Source organism: Pipistrellus hanaki (assembly GCF_964339955.1).
Source record: "Pipistrellus hanaki genome assembly, chromosome: 19".
Lineage (NCBI taxonomy): Eukaryota > Metazoa > Chordata > Mammalia > Chiroptera > Vespertilionidae > Pipistrellus > Pipistrellus hanaki.
The window spans coordinates 4834678-4859800 of record NC_140521.1 but is presented as its reverse complement, the minus strand read 5'-3'; the positions used below and the strand labels follow the sequence as shown (position 1 = coordinate 4859800).

At 51.5% G+C, this 25123-nt stretch overlaps 1 protein-coding gene across 3 annotated transcripts in view; it reads left to right on the top strand.

The window, feature by feature from the left end:
* SEZ6L (seizure related 6 homolog like) overlaps positions 1-25123 on the top strand; it is a 113005-nt gene that overhangs the window by 54306 nt on the left and 33576 nt on the right. For all 3 annotated transcript variants that reach the window (XM_084867604.1, XM_084867603.1, XM_084867602.1), the window contains exon 2: positions 24275-25036. In XM_084867604.1, the coding sequence (XP_084723730.1) occupies positions 24275-25036 (762 nt within the window). The remainder of the gene's footprint in view (positions 1-24274; positions 25037-25123) is intronic.

The following is a 25123-nucleotide window of genomic DNA, read 5'->3' as shown; positions in this document are numbered from 1 at the left end:
TCCATCCCCAGTAGGGGGCATGCAGGGATCAGTGAATCTCTCATCATTGATGTTTCCATCTCTCTCTTCCTCTCCCTTCCTCTCTGAAATCAATAACAATGTATTTTTAAAAAAATAAAAATGGCAAAAGTAAAGGTATCAGAGACCTTGACTTCATGTTTGAATCCACAGGGACCAGCTCAGCGCTCGTACATAATAGATGCCCAGAAAATGCTTGCTGCATTTAGTTGAATTATTATTTAGTTCATGATCATGTGCTCATTATCCTTAGTGGAACGATTTAGTGGAATTTAGTTAATTGCGTTCATTCTCAAGAAGGTTAGTATTGCCCCCAAGGGATCAAACACTGGTTCTTGGGTTCCTGTGTATGTATAAAGCATACAGACAGCTAGTATACACACACAAATACATCAGCAGAATCACATTTTCATGAAAAAAAAATATATTTGGACAGGTTGCTGAGATGGGCAATAATTTTTTTTAAAAAAGGATTCAATAAACAGACTTATAATCCATTCAAAGTTATCATTTTAAAAATCTGGACCAGAAAACACAAATAGATAGAGCACATAATTAAAGAGTTCACCAACGTGAACCACCAGTGAGCAGTTCACGGAAAACAGTCATCCTTCATAGAGGTCAAGTCGGTGCATCCGAGAGTGCCCTTGAGGGACCACATTACACTGACTAAATCAGCTTAAAGCATTTAAACCAATCACAGCGGGTGCCAGCAAGGTTACTGTCACATTGGTAAGCTCGGATGTCTTGTAATTGGGAAGACCCCTTAGGAAAGCAATATGGCAATTCTGTGCAGCGAGGGCTTGTAAAGGTCTTCATGCCCTCGGACCGAAGAATTCCATCCCAGGGAATTTGTGCCCGGAAATGGATTCCATGGTAGCAAAACTTGTGTGCATAAGACGCTCGTTACCTGTAGCTAGCATTGGAGCGGTGAGAGAGGGGAAGGAGGGAGGGAGGGAGAGAGGGAGATATGCCCAATAAAAATAACGCACATCATGAAGCACCTAAGAGAGTGCTGAGCTCATGGCCAACACTTCAAAGTCAGTGGCATCCCTATTAACCTCCACTCCCAACCAGCATTAAGGTGGGAAGAATGAGCATCTGTCTTGTCTGGGGGGACTTGTGAAGGGGGGTCAGTGTCAGGGTCATATTGTGGAAGGGCAGGAATACAACGCCCGAGAGCTGAGAGTGGACGGCTGCCAAGTCAGCGAGCATCCTGTGCGGCCTTGTTTGGGGTGGCTGTCTCCAGGCATGAATGTGAGGGCTGTTTTCTGGGCTCAGAATCCTGCTCCCTGATCCTCCCAGCTCATTGCTGGTGGGAAAGCCTTTGTGCGGTTCACCTGCCGTGGCTAGGAGGCCGCCTATGGAGCCAGCCCGTGCGGACCAGCTCCCAAGGACCCTTTGCGGAGAGCATAGGGGGCACTGGGCTTAGCACAGAGTCCTTTCTCACTGCCCAGTTGCCTCCAGCCTAGGGATATGAAGGCATTATAAGGCCTAAGTACCTAAGGCCCAGCATCTGCATTTGCAGGCCTGCCCTGTGCTCCTCTCACGAGCCTGGTGAATGCTTCAGGGAGTCTGTGCCAGTCCCCAGCAGTTCCCCCGCCATTCCCGGGAGAGACCCACCATGCCCTCCGATGTATAAATATCAGAAGGCTGGGGATTTCAAAGTCTGAGAGGTGCCCCTTACAAAGAAGATGGCCAACCCATACCTTCCTTCTCCTTGTGCCTGGAGGAGAAGGACTTTCTGTGGGTTTTGTAAACCCGGGTCAACTTGAGAAATGAATGCTGACCATCGTGAATAACATTTGCCACGATGGTGGGGACCAGGCTTGTCTCTGTCTTTCTCAATGATCTTGCAATCCATCTAGGCTCCCAGTCGCTGCGGGAGAGTCCCGGGCCATCCCTTCCATGTCTGTCAATCACCAGGATCTTGCCAGAGGCAGACAGGGAAGAGTGACCTTTGGCAGGTGTCCAAGCTCCCAGGGTTCATTCAACACAGCGACAGGCTGTGTTCAATCCATGCTAGACGCTGGATTCCAATGGAAGCGGAATAGAGCCCCCGCCCTCATGGAGTCAAATGAACAGCAATCCTGTGGTTTAAAATCACTGTGAAGTTACACCTGGGAGATTAGTGGGGCTGTAAGAGCACAGGAGGTGGGTTTGAGATCAAGGAAGGTATGGGGACACTGAAGCGCCACGGAGGATTAGGAGGGGATGGGAAGGAGGAGGGGAGCGGAGAGAGAGAGTGCCACGCAAAGGCCTATCATCTCCGTAATGCTTCTCTCGCCCTTCCTGCTCGCAAAGCAAGATAGGGAAATAAATGAGCAAAGATAAAATGAGGAGAGTGAGCAAAAAGGTGGAAACGGGGGAAATGAATAACAGACCAGGTGAGGAGTGAGAAGCAGATAAGCGGTGGGGTGTTAAGGGGTAAAAGGGAGGTGTGGATAAAAGGATAACAAAGGTGTACAGGGACAAGGAGATAAACTAACGAATGAACGAACGGAGTGTGTGAGAGCCCCACATGAATGAAAAGTAGGTTTCCTCCACTAAAGCATTTTCCCCAAGGCCAAAATGGCCAAAGGGCTCCTTTTTAAAAAATATGTTTTTTATTGAGTTTTAGAGGAAGAGAGGGAGAAAGATCGATAGAAACATCAATGGGCTGCCTCCTGCACGCCCCCGACTGGGGATGGAGCCTGCAACCCCCAACTTCAGTTGGGCATGTCAGCCGTCTCAGTGCAACCAACAGCCACACTTGCCAGGCCTAAATTAAGGACTTCTTCATGTATGGTGGCTGGAAAGACCCTTCAGAGGAGGTGAGATGTATGCTGACATCTGAAGACTAAGGAGGGGCAGACACGGGGAGAGGGACCGGGCAGTGCAGAGGGTAGGGTCCCGGAATGGGTCTTTCTCCCCATCCCCCCACCCCCCCACCCCACACCCCCCACCCCACCCACCCACCCCCGCCTGCAAGGACAATCTGGCTTTCCCCCTGCAGTGATTGCCTGCAGCTTGTTGATCTGGGGGGAGTGGCTGGGACTCAGAGAAGAGCGGGCATTTAACCTCCAGGCAGCACTCAGAGTCTTATAAAAACCCCGGGGGAGTTTATCACATCTAAGACCTTGATAACATCTGTATTAGAAACAAGAATCCAAGCAGACTGCCTGTGAAAGATTAGCTTTAGTTCTTTCAGGAGAATAAATGGCTTATACCAACTCCGGCCCGCTTTATCGGCGTGCACCTGCCAGCCAGCCACCCTCGCTCCCCATCAAGATGGCCACTCGAGGAATCCGGGAATGAGCCTGTCATTCCCAATTCAGTCGAGCTGAAAAGTCTTTTGTAAGCATTCACTCTGCCCAGATCGAGGTGGAGAGCGTGGCGGGGGGAGGGACCAGGAGAGAAGGTGCAGCCCGTCTTTTCCGATGCATTCGGCCCTCTGTACCCACGGGTTCTGCATCCAGGGGTTCAACCCACCCTGGGTCATCAGTACCGAACATGTACAGACATTTTCCTTACGGTTATCCCTAAACAATACAGTATAACAACTATTGACATAGCATTTACATTGTGTTAGGTGCTATAAGTAATCTAGAGATGACTTAGAGTATACGGGAGGATGGGTGTAGGTTACATGCAAATCCCATTTCATATAAGGGACTTGAGCTTCTGCAGATTCTGGTATCCAAGGGGGATTCTGGAACCAATCCCCCATGGACACTGAAGGATGGCTGCAAACACAGGCTTATAGGAGATTTTCTTACATATCCGTTCACGCGACTGGTGCCACCTATGCCAGGCACCGAGGATGGAGGAGGAAAAGACACAACCCCTCACTCACATGGTGTGTGTCAGGGTGAGAAGTGAACAGGGATCAGGGTGTTGTTAACCCAGCCCAAGAAAGAACAAAAGCATAGATATATAGGGGCAAGGGAAAGGCAGAAACTGAGTACAAAGAATAAGACAGCAGAAGAGAGCATGGCAATATATATTCATTAAAAAAAAAAAAAAAAACAAACACTTATTAAGCACTTATTCTGCAAGGAATCAGGAAGCCAGGGATATAGAGATGATTCAGGTCCCTGCCCCCATGAAACATAATCTGATGGGGAAGGCAGGCTTTAAACAAATAGTTACAGGTGAAATGAATGTTATCCATAGGGGCTAAGAAGTATGGATTTTAAAAAAGGGGGAGGGTCGGGGTCCTATGGAAGGTAACCTCACAGGGTTATCTGTAAGCATATGTAACCTACACACATCCTCCTATAAATTAGGACCTATAAATTCCTAACTGGACAGGCCATGGTGGGTAGTCGTGCCTCAGGCATATAACTTTTTAGTGAACGGTTTATCTTTGCCTTAAGCAAGCCCTGTCCGTCGTTTCTGTGCATCTAGGTTAACACACCTTTCAAGTAATCTGTAACCTCCCTCAGGAGAGCATATGATCTTGTTAACTGTCCTGTAATCACATCCCTGAGTTGCTTCTTCCATTTAATTTCCCCTCCATTCCCTCCTTAATTTCAAATGTATACAAGAAGCTGCATAACGATTATCCTCTGAAGCATCTGAGGCCATGCTTCCTGGCCTATGATGTCGGTTTGGCTCAGATAAACCCATAAAAATTCTCTGCAGGTTTGGATGTTTCTTACACTGACAGTAGCATGTGCCTACGAAGCGTACAGCACTAGCTGCTGTAAGCATACAAAGTTACCCCAAGTAAGGCGCCTTCTTTTGGAGAATATAGTTGGGGTGGTGAGGTAGACACAGATTAAAAGGGTTAACATGGCCACAAAAAGAACAGCTCAGACTAAATGGATACGAGTATTTCCGAGGAGTCCATTGGAACTGGGGAGGTGGGGGGTGGCTTTGAGGAAGAGGTGGAATTGATCAAGGAGAAACAGCAGAGGGAGCCAGGGAGTTCCAGGGTGTCCCAGGGTGGGGAGAGCAAGCCTAAATGGTTCGGAGTCAGAGGGGGATAAAATCGGGGAGCTTTGCTTGGACCAGCCCGGGCGGGTCTTGAAAACCTAGCAAAACCATTTGGATTTTCCCCAGGGGAGGGAGCTAAGAATGAAAAAGAAACTTCAGCAATAGTGACCTGGCCACCAAGGATAGAATGAGGGACATGAAAAAAGGGGGGAAAGGGGGATCCACCATCCATCTAGGGGAGAGGAGGAACGTGTGGTAGATATGAGATTCAGCTAAATTTCGGGAGTGAGGGTGCAGGAGGAAGGGAAATTATAATGTAGACGTGGCAAAGGAACCAGGAGGCACTATGCACACTCAGTCATTCATTCGTTTATTCAAGCATTCAGTTAGCCGCCCGGATGTGCCCGTCTCAGAGCTGTTGGTACCAGATTTGTAAAGACAGATATTATCCCCGCACTCAAATTTCCCTCCGGGGGGGGAGGACAAGGGTGGAAGAAGTAATTAGAAGCCCAGGGAGCACGAAATGGGGACTGGCCTGGCCTAGAAATTTGCGAGGTGATGTTTAAGCAAACGGCCTGAATGCAGCAGGAGAGAGGGTGAGATGGAGGCTAGAAGGACCAAGGCGTTCACAGTTCGATCAGAGGCTGCTGAACACCCAAGATGTGAAGCCCAAAGTATTTGCCATGAGAAAGCTCAGTCTCTCGATAGAGACCAGCATGCAGTCACTAGAATCCAAAAGCAATGAAAGCAATGAATGGTTTTGAGGGCATGGTTTGAGCATAAAACAGAGAACTTTGGTTCCTTTACAGTCCACAAAATGACCAGTCAATTTCATATTGTATAGTTTTTACACCTGTCTTCACTTCTTTCCAGTGTTCTCCCACTAGAGTGACTACCATTCAGTCTCAGACCTAAAGTCTCTTCCAAGAGCGCCCAGCCCTGACCCCCCTAAACTCCTATGGGAAGGACTGGAAACCAAGCAATACTTCCCTGCTGCCCAGGGTCTAGGGCACATGTGTCAAACACAAGGCCCGCGGGCCAAATCCAGCCCGCCAGGCCTTGCAATGTGGCCTGCACCGCGCTGTCATCACTGCACTCCGCTGTCAGTTTATGACATTGTCAGTTTATGACTGTTCAGTAAACCATTCGGCCCGCGATTTAGGCTGGATTTTAGATTTTGGCCCCTTCTCTGATTGAGTTCGACACCCCTAGGGTGTCAGACACCCTATTAGCCCATCCCTTGGTCTCATCCTCACAATCACCCAGGAGGCGGGCATTAGACTTGATACCATAATCCCTGCAGAGGCCCCAGGCCCAGATTCCCAGTCTCACTCCACTCTTAGGTGTAACCTGGACCGGGTACATTCTCCTCCCTGAGCCTCATGGTCCTGCCAGGGCACAGGTCAAGGTTATGGGAGACGGGCATGTCAATCACTTAGCACCGTGCCTGCGCATCCGTGTCTCCGAGTCACCAGATGATGAACCAAGACCCAGGTCAGTGCAAGAAGGCACCAAGGTCACTTGATGAGTAAGTGACAGACCCTGGATTTGAACCCAGGTCTCCCTGACTCCAGAAGCACCTTCTCTCCATCCTGCCGCATCCTGCATTGATATCCTTTCACCGTCTTAACCGTGCACTTAAACACAGACTGTTTGCTTAGCTCTGCACAATCGCTATATCAGTTATTTTTCTCAGCAGCTAGCTGAGATAGCCAGCTCCCCCTTCCTTGGTGGCCTACATGGTAAATGACCAGTCGGATCCTCCTCCCCAAACCAGTCCTTGCTCAGCACTTCTCTTCTTAGGGAAGTCTCCACTCCACCTAGAAACCTGGGCGTCATCCTTGACACCACCTCCTCTTTCAGCCCATCCCCTCTCCCTATCCAATCCACTGCCAAGACCTCTCGGCTCTAAGCAGATCTGTCCTAAATCCTATTTGCCTTTCAGTCTTCACTGCTAGCTGAGCCTCATCTTCCTTTTGCTTTTACCCTGTGCCCTTTCTAAGCTCCCGCCAGCGGTAGAGTGATCTTTGCAAATTTAGTAATGTCACCCCTGCCCCCTGGTGAAGCACCCACATTGTTTTTGGGATAATGCTAAACCCTTCCACAGGGACAGCTAAGATGACCTTAGGCCGAGGATTCCAGTCTCAAAAGGCACTGCTAGTAACACAAAGAATAAACTCGGGGTCATTTCCGTTCTGGATTCTTGTCAGACTCGGGGGCTGCATTTATTTGCTCAGGCAAGCACTATGGGGGGGATGTTCATCTTTAGTGACTGCGAGGGCACAGAGGTTGACAACAGAGCACAGGTGTTGTCAGGACAGGAATAGCAGTTATCTTGGAGTTGTGCTCTTGAATTTGTGCCCTGCTTTTATCCCTTTCCAGCTGTGTGACCTCCGACAAGTCACTTAACCTCTCTCTCTTTAGTTGTGTTTACTTTAGACACAAACGAGGAAAGGGAATGAAACAAGCTGTACAATCTCTGGAGTTTAACCCCCAAATGGGGCATTAGATTGAACCGCATGCAATTGCCAATACTTCACCTATCACTACTGAAATGGCAACGTCATATATTCATCCTTCAAACCAGAAGTGGACAAACTTTTTCTGTAAAAGGCCAGGTTAGCTTTTGCTGGCCATTCTGTCTCTGAGACAATGACTCAGCTCTATCCTTGCAGCTGTAGACAATATGTAGGAGAGAAAATGCACTGAGTTCTAATAAAACTTTATTTACAATAACAGATGGTGGGCCAGACTGGCTCCTGGGCTGGAGTTTGCTGACCCTAGCTTTCCACCCATGGATTTTTCCTTCGTGGAAATAATAATTTCCGGTGTGGAATTTTCATGGGACAGCTGTGAGTGCCTAGCAAATGCAAGTTCATTTCCTTGCTGGCATTCTCTCCAGGAAGAGCAACATAGACCTGACATGTGGCTACCCTCCAGGATGTGATGCGTTCTTACTGCACTGGGTGTGTTTTTAGGACAGAGGGATCACACCTCACTAACCCTCCTCCACTTAGCCCCGCCCTTAATGGCATCATGGACAGTGCTCAGGACACAAGTCCTCCACCGAAATGCCCTGGGAGGCACTGAAGAAGTTGTTGCCCTGAGGGCAAGTTTTCTTAAATTTGCACCCCATGCGTCTCCCTAGTTGACTTGAGCGGCTTTGGCTTAGGCTCCTCCCCCTGTCCGTCGCCTGGAAAACTCCGCTGAGCCTGACACGAATTCAGATCTGCCCCTGCACGCAAGTTGTGAGCTGGGAAGGAAATGATTTCTTCCACCAAATTAGGCCAAGCAATACCCGTCTTCTCTGGGGGAAATTATTTAAATAGCATCAAAATCAATTTCCGTGCCATTAAATATTCTGGTCTGTGTTTTAATTGAGACGATTACATATTCCCCAAAAAGCGAAGAGCTATTTGAAGAACCGTGTCTTTTCTCTCCCCCTCTCGTTGGAACTGACAAGGATAGCACCTCGGAGAGCTGCAGACCGCCAGTGAGCCTGCCTCCGTTCCTATTCATCTTCTTTAGCGCTAACCTGGTTTATTATTTTTCTTTAAGAAATAAAAATGGAGCTGTGAGAGGCACCCAGGGCACTGGGAACTCTGAGTTCTTCAAATAGAATAAACCAGGTCATTCTTTCTTCTCCTTCAGGGACTGGGTTTGGGTTCATTCCGAGTGTTGTCCCAGCAGCTGGCAGCATTCGATCAAAGGGGACAGAGGGATGGGGGTCATCCCCAATCTTGGCCGCTCCCGGGCCAGTCCCTTATTCAGTAAACATTTCGGGTGGATCTGTGCACAGAGCACTGGCTCTCCGGCTCCCTGAGGAGTCCTGTCTGGGGGAAGAGATGTCTGAAAACAAGCCATGAAAATGCAACATTCTAAGGGCCAGAATAGAAAGGAGGGCCAGGATGTGTTCCCATAGCAGATCCTGGTCTCAGTTCACTCCTGTGTCATTGCTTATTCACATCTGTCTTTCCTTCCAGACTTTCAGGTCCAGGAGGTCAGAGACCAAGTCAGTCCCGTTTCCACTCTGTCCCCAGTGCTCAGAAGAGAGGCAGACACGGAGCAGGGGCTCGATTAAATTAAATGAATAAAGAGAGGGAGGGATGGAAGGAAGGAGGGAAGGAAAGAGGATAGGGGAAGACGTGCTTATGTCTTTCAAAGGAATGTGAAGAAGGCTCTACAGAGAGATAGTGTTGAGGCCAAGGCATTTAGGATGAGCAGAGGTACACCAGATGGCCAGGAAGAGAGAGGGTATTTCCAGTACAGGGAATTGTGTGTACAAAGTCACAACAACATAGTTAAATTAAGAGCTAACACATTGAGTGTCTACTGTGTTCTAGGCTCTATACGTACATCTGCTCATTCAATCCTCACAACTGCCATATGAGGTTGTGCTCTTATACCCATTTCACAGGCAAGGAGACTGAGGGTATGGAGGTTCACTCTAAGCTCTAAGGAAATGGCAAAAATACGATTCAGTGGATTCAGTAACTCAAGGCTTGGTTGTAACCACTGTATGTTCCTACCCGCCCTTCCAAAACACGGGATTTGGGAAAATGTCAAGGAGTTTGAAATGGCTGTAGGGTGAGTGCTGAGAGACAGAACATGAGGCTGGCAGTGTATTCAAGAACCTTTCCACGGAGAGCCGTGAATGCTAGACTAATGATCCCGTACTTCCGTGTGCGGGGCAGTGTTTCCTAGACTGGAATTCTGTGGAAGCCTGTTATACAAGATGTAAATAATGAGGGTGGGAGGGGAATTCGTGTGCAAATGATGTGAGAAGCATGGCTTACATCAACCTGGATGCATTTTCTTTTCGCAGCAAGACTTATCAGAACCTGTACCAGGAAGGTGGGTATATAATTCGCCCAAGAGAAGAACGCATCCCCAAGCTTGCTTTAGTGGCACACTTTCAGGAGCTCCCGGAACAGTGAACTTGGGGTTGCTGGCATAGATGATGGTGATTCATGGAGGGTTTTAAGACAGGAGGTGAATCAGAAGGGGATCACTAGGAATAAAGGAAAGGGGCCTGGAGAGGGTAGAGACAAGAGTTAGATTTGGAGGATCTGCTGAATGCAGGACCCTCCCAGCCAGGATGTGGGTGAAGGTGGTCAGGGGGCTGGCCCGCATCTGGCTCACTGGCACCAAAAGAGGCCATTACTCGCAGTGCTCTCCGTGGGGAAGAAATTGAACTCACACTCATGGCATTATCCAAACAAAGCCATGTTGCTTCTGTGTTGTAGAACAATGGGCTGGCTTTTCAGGGGAGTTTAATGGCAGTGGCATATTGCCCAGGCCATCAATTAAATTCCAATCCAATTTCCTTCCAAAGCATTATCTGCTTTGGGAGTTCCTTTTGAGCATGGAGCAAATCTGGCTGATGCAGCGGGAACACGGACCAGCCAGATCGCACAACAGCTCTGCCTTTCACGGGGCTGGCCTCTCAGATCTTGTCTCCCGTTCCAAAGGAGGTCACCCCGCATAACGGAAAATTAGACACAATTAGATCCCAGAACAGCGTTCAGGCAGCAGGCGGGGTCTCGCTTAGCCTCATCCCTCCACCCCTGTCCCACCTAAGAGGCTTCGAGAGGAGGGATGGGATGGCCACGGAGTTAAGGCCATGCAGCTATTCAATTAGCTTTCTGTCCTGGTCTCCCAGCATTTATTTCGTGTTTATTCCAGTCCACTCTCCCTTCATCAACTGGAGGGATGCAGAGCCTTACTCTGATCATATAAGCCCTATGCTAAGTCTCTGGAAGCATCTAGTGCACTTGGGGGAGAATGTGGGGCCTGGACAGCATGCATGGGCCAGGGCTGCTTTGTGGTGGGCTGCCCTGTGCATTGTAGAGGAGTGAGCAGCATCCCTGGCTCCACCCACTAGATGCCAGCAGCACACCCCACCCTGGTGATGGGCAACAAAAAAGTCTCCAGACAGGGCTACGTGTCTCCTGGGGCACAATCACCTCTCCCACCCCTTATCCCGTCTACTCCCCCACCCCTGGCTAAGAACCACTGGCCTAGAAAATATCCTACAGAGAAAGACGTGTTTCACCGGAGGTTAGGGAGTCCATGATGACTGCTTTGCTTGCTGTCTGTGAGGTCTCAGGCATGATCCTTTACCTCTTCGCACCTCAGTTTGCTCATCTGTACAATGGGAAGGATAATTTCTCTTCCACACGTTTATTTATTCTAGGCTCAAGTTAGGCAATGGATGTGATTGTGAAGTGTACCTAAAAATGTGCTAAAAATATCATATGATTGACTATCATGCAGTTCAATGCAACTTTACATGGTTTAGGGATATTATGGGATATACTTTTCCCTGTGCCCGGAAGTCTCAAAGGCCATGGTTCCCAAGCATCAGTGGGCATGCAGTGCACCTGCTGTACTTGGTAAAAGTGCAGATTCCTTGGTCTCTCCCCCCACCCCCACCCCCACCATTCTAATTGATGGGTCTGGGATGAGGCCCAGAAATCTGAATTTGAAAACTCAGCCTAGAAGATTCTGCTGCAGTGGCTCTTTTGAAAGACATGGTCTGGAGGAAGGCAATCCCCGAGGCTTCCTGGCAGAGGACCAGGAACTTACCAGTAAAGGATGAGTGAGTCTGGCACGTGGGGAGGTGTTCGGCACTATTCCAGGGTCAGCGTCGGAGCCCTGGCCTCGTGGCCGGCAGGTCTGAGCAGGCACTGCATTTGCCGTGTCCCTTTGGAAAGCGGGTTAACCACAATCTCTGATCCTCCATTGACTTTATTTTTTTTCATTTGCTACTTAAACAGCGTGACCGCCTCCCAAACATATTCTGATGCTAACATCACCCAGTCTCTGATCAAAAATTATGGCAAAACATTGTCTTGTCATGAGGCTAATAAAGCATGTTATCTTGCCTGTCACAGAAGCTCCTTTCAGCCACTGTGTGCTCCCCGCCAGGGCCCTGCATTAACCTCCTTTCTGCTTGGCTAGAAGGGATAGCATCTCCCTGGGAAGATCAATACTCTATTCTCTCACCCACCAGTGTCAGCCCAGCTGAGGCCAATGAGTGGCCATTGCCATGTGACCAAGGGGAGGGGCCAGGAGAAGAGGGAACAGAAGCCATAGCTAAGGAGGAGACCCCAGGAGGAAGACACTTGGGGAGGGCATCAGAGCCCCGAAAACTCGAGAAGCAGTTAAGGACACTTGCCCTGGCATTACACAGACCCCGGACAGTGCCAGGCCTGCTTCCAGAAGCCTTGGGATAATAATCTTATTTTTCTGAACCTCAGTTTTCTTATCTAAAAAATGGACACAAACATTGGACTCAACAAAGAAGGATTAAAGAAGATGATGCATGGTGAAGTGTTGAGCCCAGTTCGTTCTCCCTCCCTCCCTCCCTCCCTCCCCTCTCCCTTTTCCTCTCCCTGACTCTCTCCCCTCCCCTCCCTTTCTCCCTTTCTAAAATAATTTTTTTGGAAAATCAATTATTAGGTTTCGGTCAGTCTGCTAGTTACCGCACGGTAGGAAAACAGCTGGGTAGACTTTTTATTAAAACTGGAAGATGTGTTCTCAATTTTTGGCAGCATCTACTGAAGATGAGCATGCCATATTGTGCAACCAGTACTCTGGTTGGAAAAATTCCAAACGGTAATGAGCATACATGTGCACCCAGAAACATGTAGTGCAATATTCACAGTTACACTCGTCATGATAGCCGCGCCTGGAAGCGGCTCCAGCGCCCATCAGCAGTAGAATGGGTGACCTGTGGTGCAGGCGTGAAATGGAACACCACGCAGCCATGACAAAGGAGTGGATTACCACTGCACGCAGCAACGTGGATACATTTCACAACCACAATGAACGAAAGAGGCCAGATGCAAAAGGAAATGCTGCGTAATTATCCAACGAATTCATAAGCAGCCAAAACTGATCTTCAGCCATAGAAGGCAAGATAGGGGCTGTCGAGGGGAGTGGGGCTGGAAAATTCCGTATTTGTTGGCAGGTTTTGCTTCTGGATCTGGTTGCTAGTTCCACAGGTGTGTGCTGCTTAAGGGAGTTCGTTGAGTGGACTTTTTTATGCGTGTTACACTTCAACCAACTATGAAAAGTTGCAGATGGGAAAACTGAGTCTATGAAAAGCATGAAGGAGGCCGAGACCAGTTTGGCTCAGTGGATAGAGCGTCGGCTTGGGGACTGAAAGGTCCCGGATTCGATTCCTGTCAAGGGCATGTACCTTGGTTGCGGGCACATCCCCAGTAGGGGGTGTGCAAGAGGCAGCTGGTCGATGACTCTCTCTTTCATCGATGTTTCTAGCTTTCTATCTCTCTCCCTTCCTCTCTGTACAAAATCAATAAAATATATTTTTTTTAAAAAAGAAAGAAAGAAAAGAAAAGCATGAAGGAGTATGTTTGGGATCAAGAAACTCTAACTTCGGTCTGCATGACCATCCTCGCTATGGGCGTCGGACACAAGAGACCTGAGTTCTCCACCTTTTGCCCTATGGCTCGGCCAGGCTCCATCTGGTTATCTTAATACCAAGAGGGAAACTCGGACAATCCGCACAGAGGCAAGGGACAAACCTCGGGTCACCCATTGCTCCTGGTCCCACAGCCTCAGATAGGTGTGGGTGCTTTGAGGCGGGTGTGGGGAGAGCAGGGGATCTAGAGGTAGCTCACCTCCCTCTCATCACCACCCCAAGAGCAGAGATCGTTTCCAGCACCTTTATACATCCTTCCGCATTGCTGAGCAGTGACTGATACCCAGGGAGTTGGTTGAATGATTGAACAAAGGTATGGATGAGTGAGCGAATTGCTATTATCAGAATTAAATAAGACAATGTATTTAGAAGGCTTTAAACGGCACCTGAAATGGAGCAGGGCTAGAAGCTGTAAGGGGCCATTTGTCAAATGGTCCTTGGTTATGAAGCCCAGCTGCACTGCTTTCTCCCAGTGTGCTCTTGGGGGAGTGAATTTCCCTCTCTGAGTCTCAGTTTTCCCATCTGCAAAATGGGAACGTGAGCCATCCTTATAGCACAGAGTAGTTCGAAGGATTAAAGGAGATGGTGCATATAAAACAGCACATCCCAAGGTTCAGAAGGGGTCGTCGTCATTATCATTGCATAAACTTCATTAGTAGCATCAAGGCTGGAGCGACAGTCATGGTTCATAAGAAAAGGGGACTGTTGTCTTTCCTTCCTCATCTCTCCATCAATCTTTCTCTTCCTCTGTGTCCCGGCCCCCACGTGAGCTGAGCTGGCCTTGGCAGAGTTGGCCGCTGAGTAAATAAAAGGACATCCTTCCTCCAGCCCAGGGGGATGGCCCGGTGCCAGTGTGTATGGGCACAGGGCCCGTGAAGGGGGCCAGGTGGGCACCAGGACACTGAGGCCCTCTGTGTCGTCCCTGCGGGTTAGCAGGCTGACAGTGGCCGCTCTGAGGGCCCTTAAGTGCCTCCCCCGAGCCCCACACCGGCCACCTGCCCCGCGGGCAGGCCTGGGAGTGAAGAGAGGCTCTGTGCCCCTCCTCGGCCTGGGCCCACACACACCGAGGCGTTGTTCTTGGCCATGAGAGCTCGTTAGGCCCTGGGCAGAGGCTGGCTGGGCTCCAAGAAGAAGGCAGCGAGGCCCAGGAGTCAGAGAGAGGAGGAGCCTGGTCTTGGCAGGAGATGGTGCTTGGCAGGAGCCCGCTCCCCAGCATGCACTGAGCTCCTCTGCTTGAGAGAAGCTTGACGTATAGAAACAGAGAGTAGAGACGATCCGTTGTGCAGCCTGTACCTCCCCAGCTCAGTGCATGGTTACAGGCTGGAGGGGTTAGGAAAAGATGGGTTGGGATAGATGGATGGGATGGATGGGATGGATGGGATGGGAGGGATGGGAGGGATGGGATAGGTAGAATAGAATGAAATGGCTCCTCTAATTTCTGGCCCCCTGCCTTGAAATTGTCCTAAAAGATAGCAGGTGTGGATGAAGGCAGCTGAGAGAGCAGGGGAGAGGTGAGGACGAGCAGCAGCTATTTCCTCCTCTAAGTCCCAGGGTTCTCAGCTCGGGACCCAAAAGAGAAACTGTCCTTTAAAATCCCAGATGGCATCCGGTCAGGAAGGGAGCTGAGAGACCACTCTGCCCAGCGCTTGACAAATTGTGTTCAATTCCCAACCCCGCCAGCTACAAGCTGCGTTGCTTTGTGCAAGTGACCAAACTTCTTTGGGTCTCGGTTTCCTCCTCTGTAATATGGGGGAACAATATTATCTACCTCCCAGGGGTGTTGAGAGGAGTAAATGAAATGACCCATGTAAACATATGTACAGTAGGACTCGGCATATAGTAGGCACATCACCATCACCATCACCATCACCATCATCATCATCGTAAGAGAAATTGCAGGTATTCAGCTCTCAGACTCCCACCCCTTTTTTGGCTGATTATGGGGCTCCGCTGGTGCCCAAGCCAGTCCTCTGGTCCAATAATGGGCTGAAAGGACTCACAGGACTCAGAAAAGCCATCACACCCAGAGTTCCGGTTTGTTACGGGGAAAGGACGCAGACTAACATCAGCAAAGGGCAGAGGCCCATAGAGTGGAGTTGGGCAGAGCCCGGGCCTCGCTCCAGGGGGAGTTGTGCGGACAGTGGACTTCCGACAGGAGGCGCTGTGCAACACCCACAGAGCACTGTCACCCAGGAAAGCTCCCTGGTCCCTGGTGTCTAGGGAGCTTCCTAGAGGTTGATCCCATGTGGCTAATCTTAGTCTTGGCCCCCCCCCCCCTCCCCATGACTCCCCTCTAGAGATCAAACTTATACCAAGCACAACGTGCCCACCATAAGTCACATTGTTCACACCCACTGTCCCCAGGGAAACAGACACGTTACCTGGTAGGACAGGGTATTCCAAGGTGTTAGAGGGTCCTTCCCAGGAACCAAGGATTGTGCAGGGTGTGGGCAATCCAGACCCGCTGAGTTCATCCTTGACTGCAGTTACATACACTCACTCCTCTTAAGGGTTATTTGAAGAGATCATTCCATTATACAGAGGCTAGAATGGAGCCCCCTGATGTCAGTGGGCTTACCAAAGGCCTCTGAGTGAGTTCATGAGACATCCTGACTCTCCTAATCCAGAGCCCTTTCCTTCGAACCACAGGCCTCAGTTTGCCCATCTGTAAAATGGTGATGTAGGCCAGCTCCCCCTCCTCTGAGGTGCCTTGGGATTCTGCCTCTGTCGGATGTCCTTCCTCTTTTCTCTGCAGGGCAGTCCTCGCTCGGGAGGAGCGCCTGGTTCTCCGCCACCCTGGGGCACAGTTAGTGTTCTCTCTATCCCTAGGGACCCCGTAGCTGGAGCAGATCCTGTGCTAATGTGTTTGTAGTAGGAAGCTCTTGGCACTCACTCTGGAAGCCGCCGGGCCTGGGCTCAGGGGCCAGCTGGAGGAGACACAGAACAAATACAGGCACGGGTTTAGGCCCAGACAGCCCTGGTTCAAGTCCTACCAACCCTTCCTCATCATTAAGATGAAGATGGCATCAGTTCCTTTTCAGGAAAAGAAGAGAACGGCATTTCAGTGTTGCCAGTAAAGCCGCAAATACAGTCACTGTCTGTTATGTCTGAAGGGAGGCCTGCCCTCTCTCCCCAGTGAACCGCCATTAAGCCCGGAGGTTAGGCTGTAAAACTGCTGTGAACATATTAAAACTCAGTCATGCGCACGACTCCCACGACCGCCCCAGATTCTCTTTCTTTAAGATTGGTCAGGCAAAGATCACCGTCCTAGCCCGAGGCAGCTGGAAACTAAGGCTTTGAGAGATGCAATCGGTCAAGGTCACAGGGTAGTTTGATGATACAACCAGCGCTGAGGTCAGGCCTCCTGACTGCCTGGCTTTTCCACCTCTGAGCATCCTGGGATGTGGAGTTGCTCTTGATTCTTGTCTGGGAAGCTGAGCAAACAGGGGAGGAGACATTGCAAAGTTGGGATGCGTGTTCAACTCACTCTCGAACCGTCTGGATTCGTTCCCACGTATTGTATTTGCCTGTGTGAGCGGAGCGGTAACTGAGTCTGGGTTTCCCACCGCGGGTCCCTCTCTGAGCTGCCTGTGTGTCTGCCTCCCAGGCCTCCCTCAGTGACTCACTGGCTTTCACGGACACAAATAAATCAGACTGTTCCTCTCCCCCTCGCTGCCGAACAAGAAATCACCCAGTCGCACGTGAATGGAATGGGGGGGCCCGGAGGGAGGTGGGGGTGGGGGTGGGAAGGAGAGGAGCGTTTAAATGCTAATCAGTTGGCACTGGTGGGACCACAGTTAATCAGATTGTTAAAGACACAAAGGCAGAATCCCACCCCAGTGCCAGCAGCTCTCAGCGCTCATTCATGGGGGAAATGGATGCCCGCCAGACCGCTGCTCTGATGGGATGTGACTGGACATCAAAGAATGTTCGAGGCTTTCTGAACCCAACAGGAATTAGAAAGGAGGCCCGTTAGTGGGGGAGAAGCCAGCTCACAGAGGACAATTATCAGATAATGCCTCTGGTAGCCCAAACACTGCCCGTTCCTGCTGCCTGCACAGGCTGGTCCTTCCGACACCTGCTGCGAGTCCCCGGGGACCCCTGGCATTCTGAAGTGGACTCTGGAGGGGCCGGCTGGGCTGTGGGCCCACATGTGCAGTTCGGTGTGCTGTGTTGGGTGATACGTACCTCGAACCCAAGTCTCCCCTCCATCCAGGTGACCACGGCAAAGACATCAAACAAAGCAAGCCATGTGATTGACGGGGGTGGGAGGGCTTTACCCTCCACTGGAACCAGGATGAAATTGCGTTGGTAATCAGAACAAGGCAGGGTAGCTTCCCCTAGAATCTCCCTCCAGCCACAGTGTAGTGAAAGGAAGCATGCTTGTCCAGCATCAAGTTGACCAAGATTCACCTTTCTGTGCTGACACAGAAAGATATTCGTGACGGTCTTGAAGTCAAAACTGGTGGTAGGATACTAATGCGTGGAATACACTACAGCAGTGAAAAGGGAATGGGTCAAAACTACACTTACCAACATGGATGAATCTCACAAAGTGTTGAAAGAGAAAAGGAAAGAAAAGGAAAGAGCAGGTTTCAGGAGGAGCCAGATGGGAAAACTTTATATATTTTAAAGCACGCCACACAATCTCATCTATTGTTCAGAGACATTGACATGTAAATAAATCAATGCAGACGATAAGTAAGGGTAATCGTAAAATAATAATAATAATGCACGCAGTCGAAGAGAAGGCTGAAGGTCACATTCAGGACAGTCATCCCCCCGCCCCCAGGGTGGAGGAGATGAAGCATACCGTCAGGGAGAGCAAACAGGGGCTTCCGCTGTGCTGGTGGCACCCTCGTCTTTAAGCTGCAGGTGCGAACACGGGGGTGTTGGTTGCCTTCGTCTTGAACTCTTCTTGAGTGACTGAGACATTTCAAGGTGCATTTCTCAGGAAGTGACAGAGCAATAGAGACAACGCAGGAGCTCTGTGACTCCTCAGAGAGACGGGAAGCGACGACAGTGCTCATGAAGGCTGACAGGCTGCTGCTGTGTGAGCGCCGCGCCTCCCCTGGAGATTTCATCTTACTCTCGGCAGCCCTGGGAGAGAGGGCTGGGCTGGCCCACCCTGCTGAGCGGAACGGTGAGGCCCAGAGAAGGGGGCGGCCGCCTAGGCCTCCTGGACAGCCAGCCGCAGGCTGAACGCGGGACACAGGCCATTCTGACCCCGACCCCACGCTCCTGTGTGCTCTCACACGTTCTCAGGTAAAAATATTTTATTCTGTGGAGACTCCGCAAGATCCTCCTTACTCTCACTCCCTTTAGAAGCCAGGCGTGATGGACGGGGCGGGGCAGGCAGTGCTTAGATTTTTGATTTGATATGTTTCAGGTATTCTTGCATTTTTTCAGAAAAACTATTCTATGAGGAAAAATAAATAATAATTTGATAGTGTGGGAAAGAGGAAAGATCCCATGAAACCAGGTCATAACGTGTTTACCCCATTGGCCGTATGACTTTGGACAAGTCACTTCCTCTCTGTGAGCCATGATATTTTTTTTTTCTTTCATCTATGAAGTGGGGAGAAAATAAAACGCCTACCTTAGAATTGTTTGGGGGTTGGAATGAGATCACAACTGGGGATGCACTGGTGGGGTGTAAGTCGCCATCTCAGTGTCAGTATTGTCGGCATGGGTATACAGGTAGGGGGCTGCAACTGAGGCAGGAGCTGGAACCCCACTGTCCCCCAAGCCCACCTCCCACCTCTGCCCTGTGCCCCAGAAAGTCTTCTCAAGGTCCAGGTGAGATCGGCACCGTTCATCTGTCTGAGGGTCCTCTTGCCCACAGGACCGAGTAAGCCAGGTGTGCTGGGTCCTCTCCAGCGGAATGAAAGCAGTGGGTGTGCTCATCAGCTCCTGCTAGTCACTCTCTAGGGGGACTTCCGATGCCAGCACCTGGCTGGCACATAGTAGGTGCTCATTGGGTGGAGGGAGGGAGGGATGGATGGATGGATATGAATGAATAAATTGATGAACAAATGTGAGTGGGAGAAGAACACTCAGTTTTTATCTATAACATGGGGATTATGCTAAGATCTTCTCCAACCTTAAAATTCACTGATGCAAGCAAAACAAAGTTGCTCTGCTCTGAGAATGGAAGGAAGGTCTGCTCCATTGAGAGCAGGTCACCTGTTTTGTCCATTCTGGTTAACCCAGAGGTCATCAACCAGGGGCAATTTTGCCTGCGCTCCCCCACCACCACCACCACCACCACCACCATCACCATCACCACTACCCTACCCTCACCAACACCACAACCCCTCCCCATCCCAGCCTACCAAGGGACCTTTGGCGCTGTCTGGGATCAATTTGGGTTGTCACAACCAGGAGTGCTACCGCCATCTAGTGGATGGAGGCCAGGGATGCTGGCCAACATATTCCCCTCCTTCCAGCGAAGAATTACCCAGCCTAGATGCAGGCGTTCTAACACTGTTTCTGCTCCGGGTTTTGGTTTTGTTCAGTGTGCTCTGGAGTGTTTCAAGTCTGAAATAGCCTTTTTTTTGCTGCTAAGGTGCTGTGGGACCCCGAGCAGCCCATTTTCCCTCTCTGGACCTCATGTCCCTCCTCTGCACGGGTTAAAACCATAACCTCTAGGAACCTTTGGAGCTATAAAATAGGATATTTAATTTTGGTTTTGTCTGTGTTGGGGCCAGCCAAACCCACCGGAGCAGGCTGGGCAAGTCCTTATGGTGGAGAGTGAAGGTACAAGAAACCACCCCTGAATCGGATGTTAATCATGAGAATGAGAATGTATTAACATTTTTTTAAGAACCTCTTACCAAAAATACACCAACTGATGCCCTGCCAGTCCTGCCTCCTGACGGTGCTCATAATGCGGGAACTAATGAGAGAGGAATTTATCATTCTGTCCCACTTCCCCCAGGAAATGGAGCTCCAAAGTGTCCCAATGACGTGGAGTGGATGAGGTACCTCTGTGATCACAGATGTTCTGTGATTACAGATGTGTCCGTCTACCTCTCCTCAGCCTCTCCATCACTAGGTGCTAAAGGCAGCCTTGAACCCCTGCTCTTCCCATGCGTTTCTTTTTCCCTTAAGAAATATTAAATAGTTATTATACAGGTTTTGGAAAAATCCCAATAAGGAGAAGGAAGATAAGGCATCCCCACAGCCCCGCCCCCACAGGCAGCCAGGACCGGCCTGCCGGCGCTGTTCCAAGTCGGACAGCTCTCCGCCTTGCGATGTGTTTTCGTTGATTGTTTCTGGTCATTTTCCTCCACACCATAGACTTTTACATCTTGTTCGTCTCACTGAGCATTATGGCGGAAGCATCCCGCAGCTTGTCCCCCCGCACTGCGTCCCATCACTGTGCGCTGCTGGGTGATACGGGCTTGGGATCCGCGCGGTCCTGGCCATTCCACAGCCGCCCAGGATGTAAGACGCAGACCTTCAGTGCCAGCATCTCAGGTCTCAGAACCGGTGCTTTGCTCTGCTTTAATGGGATGCAAATGCCCCAGCCTAATGTCCCATCTCCCCATCCAAGTTAGAGAAAAAGGGAGAGGCGCTTCCTCCCCGGCTTGGATGGCAGAACACATGCCCAGTGGCCTTCATGCTGCCCCTCTGTGTGGAGGGAGGAGAGCAGCGTCAGTATGGATTTAATTAGCGCTCCATCTCTGCGGTTGGGTATCCGCACTTGGTTACCATTGGGTGGTGTCAGGGACCCCATCCTAGAGCGTTGACGCTCTCCGGAGTGTCAACCAGCAGAATGGGGACCCAAAGCTTTCCCTCATTGATTGATGGACAGCCTTTGGGCGCGGCACCAGGCGCCCATGGTAAGGGATCTGCCAGATGTGACTGCGGTGACTGGAAATGCTAGGGGCTCTGGGAAAGAGGAGTCATTTAACTCAGTGGTCGTCGAGGCCCCAGGAAAAAGCAGCCTATTCAAGCAAGTTATTAACTTGCTGGGTCTCGGAGGCCCTAGAATCCAATTTTGACTTGGTTTTGCCCAGCCCTCCTCTGGCCCGCATCCCGGCTGAGAGCAAAGCCTTCGGGCCTCGCAGGCTGCAGGCCTGTGGACCACAGAGACACACCCGTCTGTCCTGAGCGTGGCCCTCAGGGTGCAGCTGGCCAGAGAGACGCCAGCACGTGTGAGCTCTGAGCTGGAGACACTGGCGGCAGGGTGGGGGTGGGAGGTTTCAGACACAACACAGATAGGTCACCCGGCAGAGATGCAAACAGAAGGAGGGTTAGAGAGAGGCGTTGGGGGGAAAGAGGGCGGAAAAGGCTGCTTCCAGCTGATTGGAGGAGGCTGTCAGCGCCCACAGACCCCCATCATTCTTAGGAGAGCCGGTAGCTCTGTGCTCTGAGAACATTAACATCCAAAGCCTCCGTTTGCCCATCCGTAAGAGAAGAGTAATAATTTCTACCTAATAAGGCTGAGAAAGAACTAAATGAAGTTTAAAACGAGGAATGAAGAATTAAATGAGGGAACAAAGCATTGAGCACAGGCCTGGCACACAGTCGGCCTTCGATAAAGTCATCCAACATCAAACGTTATACATAGTACGATTGTGGCCAGGGCACCCGGCCATGCCTTATGTCACTCACCATCCTCTTATCACCTTCTCTGATGCAACCTGTTTCCCTGATCTCTTCCTCCCTCCCTCTCCCTCTTCCTCTTCCTCCCTCTCACCTTTCCCTCTGTGATCGGGGGACATGTTGGGGAGGGATTGGCTGAAACGAATGTAGCCACAGGACCCAACCAAAACTCCCGAGTCAATGTCAGGGTCCAGGCTGTCCCTTTGCCCTTTTTAAAACAAGATGAGCCAAAGACTAACAATAATTGTCAGTTCCCGGGTCCGTGTAGAAATGGACGGTGTCAGAGCAGGAAGGGCCTCAGCCTTTATGTAGCTCAGGCAGGCCGTCGGACGCAGGGAGAGAGGATGGGGAAAAGAGACCTCCACAGAGATACGCCAGGAGCAGAGACCAGAACAGGAACTGTCCGGATCCCTCAACCCCTGGCGGCCCCCAAGCTCTCTGCATCGGGTCTCAGGAGCAAGGTTTCCTGACCCGTGTACGCCACTCACTCTGTCCCACCGCCTCATGGTCACTCCACAGTCAGCATCAGTCATTTGGTAGAAGTGACTGCGAGCTTAAAAGCCACAGCTTCGGGGCAGGCCCATGTCTGCCCTCATCCTCTGAGGCCCGTGGGATATCTCCGTCACTTAAAAGAGGCTTCATGGACTTGCCCGGGCCCTTGCGGCTTGTCAGGGTCCGAGGCAGGATGGGAGCCCACGTTCAACACGGAGACCTCGGCACTTCCCACCTCGGACCGGGCAACCTGCCTGGCCCCTGGCCGCCCTTGCTCTGCCCTCCGGCCCATCGCACACCCGCTGCTCCCCGGGCGCGCTCCTGCCCTGGCGCCGCCGCCAGCCTCCGCACGCACTCGCTGATAATCGATGTTACACAACAGGAACATTTGTTGGTGCCGTTGCAAACTGTTGCAGTCTATATAGATTAAGCCGCTGCCGCCGACTCCGTGAAAGGAAACGAGTCTTTCGGGCGGCTGCGGAAATAAATTTAAATGACAGTGCCGAAGGGCCGGAGACCGTGGCTGAGTGAGAGGCTCTCTCCAGCAAATCGACAAGGACAGCCATCTGTCAGAGCACCCTTGTCCCCAGAATATAACTCCTCTCCGTCTCGAGGCAGTCATCGGGCACGTTCTGACCGCTCCAGCTCTCTGCTCCGAAAACAGTGGCAGCAGCTGGCACCACCAGGCACTCACTGTGGGTGAGGCACCCATGTGTACTATATACGTATGTATGTTTTACATGCATTGACGTATGGAACGAGGACAACCCTGGGAACTAGGGGATAAAAGGCCCATTTCACAGCTGAAGACACTGAGGCTCAGAGCGGTAAAGCCTTTTGTCAGCATGCGGTTGGCAGAGTGGGTCTCATGCCCACGAAGCTGATTTCAGGCATGAGTCTGCCAGCCAGCCGCCGGGGCCAGCCCGTGTTTAAGATGACCAGGTGCTTTTACTTTCCAGACAAAAATAAATCGGAAGGCGTCAGCAGCGTACACACGGCCACCGGGGCCTGGCCCGACCTCCTGACCTTACCACTTTTTTTGGAATTAGCTTCTGCCTCTGCCCCTGTCCCCTTCGTTCCTGCTGACCTCAGCCAGGCCTCCAGCCTCCTCACATCCCTCTCTCCTGAGCCTGCCCCACGATTCTGAGTCCTCACATATTCCTGTGTCTCCCACAAGGTCACTTGTATGTTATTTAATTTAAAAAAGAAGAAGAAAAAGCTTGCTCCCTCGGTCCCAAGGCAACAGAGCCCTGAGCCAGGCACGGAGCTTGAAGAAGAGGGTGTGACTGGCTGTAGTGCCTCTCGTCCTCTGAGTGGCATGGCGGCCCGGCTCTGGGCACTGGGTTAGGGGCCTGTCCTCTCTGTCCTGGTAACACGCAGGGCTTCTCTCTTTCTAAGCGTGTGTCGCATCGAATGTGCTTATCTTCTCTTCCTGTGGCCTCTCCCTGGACATATGCAGCTAGACTGTGAAACCGTCATGCCCTGGGCTTCCATGGCCCTAAGGCTTAGCTCGGGCCTGGCACCGACCACCCTAATCTCCATGGTCGGCAAAAGGAGGAAGGGGGAGAACAAAATGAAGAAGGGAAGGAGAGAAGCAGGAAAGAAGGGAGAGAGGGAGGGACAGAGGCAGCCTCCATGTCTGTGGATGGATCGTGCCTGCATCCTGATCAGCTTTGGGAGCCTGTAGAAGGGCCCCTGAGGCTGAGAGAAGGTGGAGGAGCTAAGCTAATCTCCCCCCACCCCAGCCCTAAGCTAACTGGTGTCTTTTCTCCTCTTTCCAAGATGCACCCCTGGAGGGAGATTCGGGTCCTTCGAGTACTTACCTCCTACCCTCCGGAGCCCTGGGGGGTGGCAGTCTGAGCAGAGACAGCCTGGAAGAGAAGGTGACACCCACCCCGCCCAGCCCAGCGCAGTCCGGGGAAGAGAGACAGGACCCGGAGCTGGACGGGACCACCCCCTCCGTGCGTCCAGACCCCGCGGCCCTGTCCACGCTGCTTCCGGAGGATCCCGGCACCAAGCTCGCCCCCCTCCCCAGGAAGAAGCCGTCTTCGCTCAAGCAGGCCAACTCGTCCAGGAAGCAGCTGCGACCCAAGGCCACCTCCGCCGCAGGCCTCCCCAGGGCGGGGTCCCAGCCTGCGTCCCCGGGCCTGGGTCTCCCCTCCTCCGCCACGGAGCAGCCTGGCCCCCCCGGGGACCCCGAGCCTGTGGCCTCCGAGGGTGAGGAGGCACTTCGGCTGCCGTCGTCAGAGGAGCCCCTCTGGCTGGACCGGAGGCGGGGTGCGGGGCCCACCACGCCTGCGCCCCTGCAGATCGCGCCCTTCACCTCGCAGCCCTACGTGGCCCACACGCTCCCCCAGAGGCCGGACCCTGGGGAGCCCGTGGTGCCGGACGAGGCCCAGGAGGTCCCTCTGGAGGACGCCAGTCCCATGACCTTGATGGACAAAGGTGAGAATGAGCTGACCGGGTCAGCGTCAGAGGAGAGCCAGGAGACCACGACGTCCACCATTATCACCACCACCGTCATCACCACGGAGCAGGCCCCAGGTATGCGCCCCAGCTCCCCCTCCTGCAGCATCACTGAGACACCACAGTGGGCAAGGCCTGGGTGGGCAGGGAGGTCCAGGCCCCACC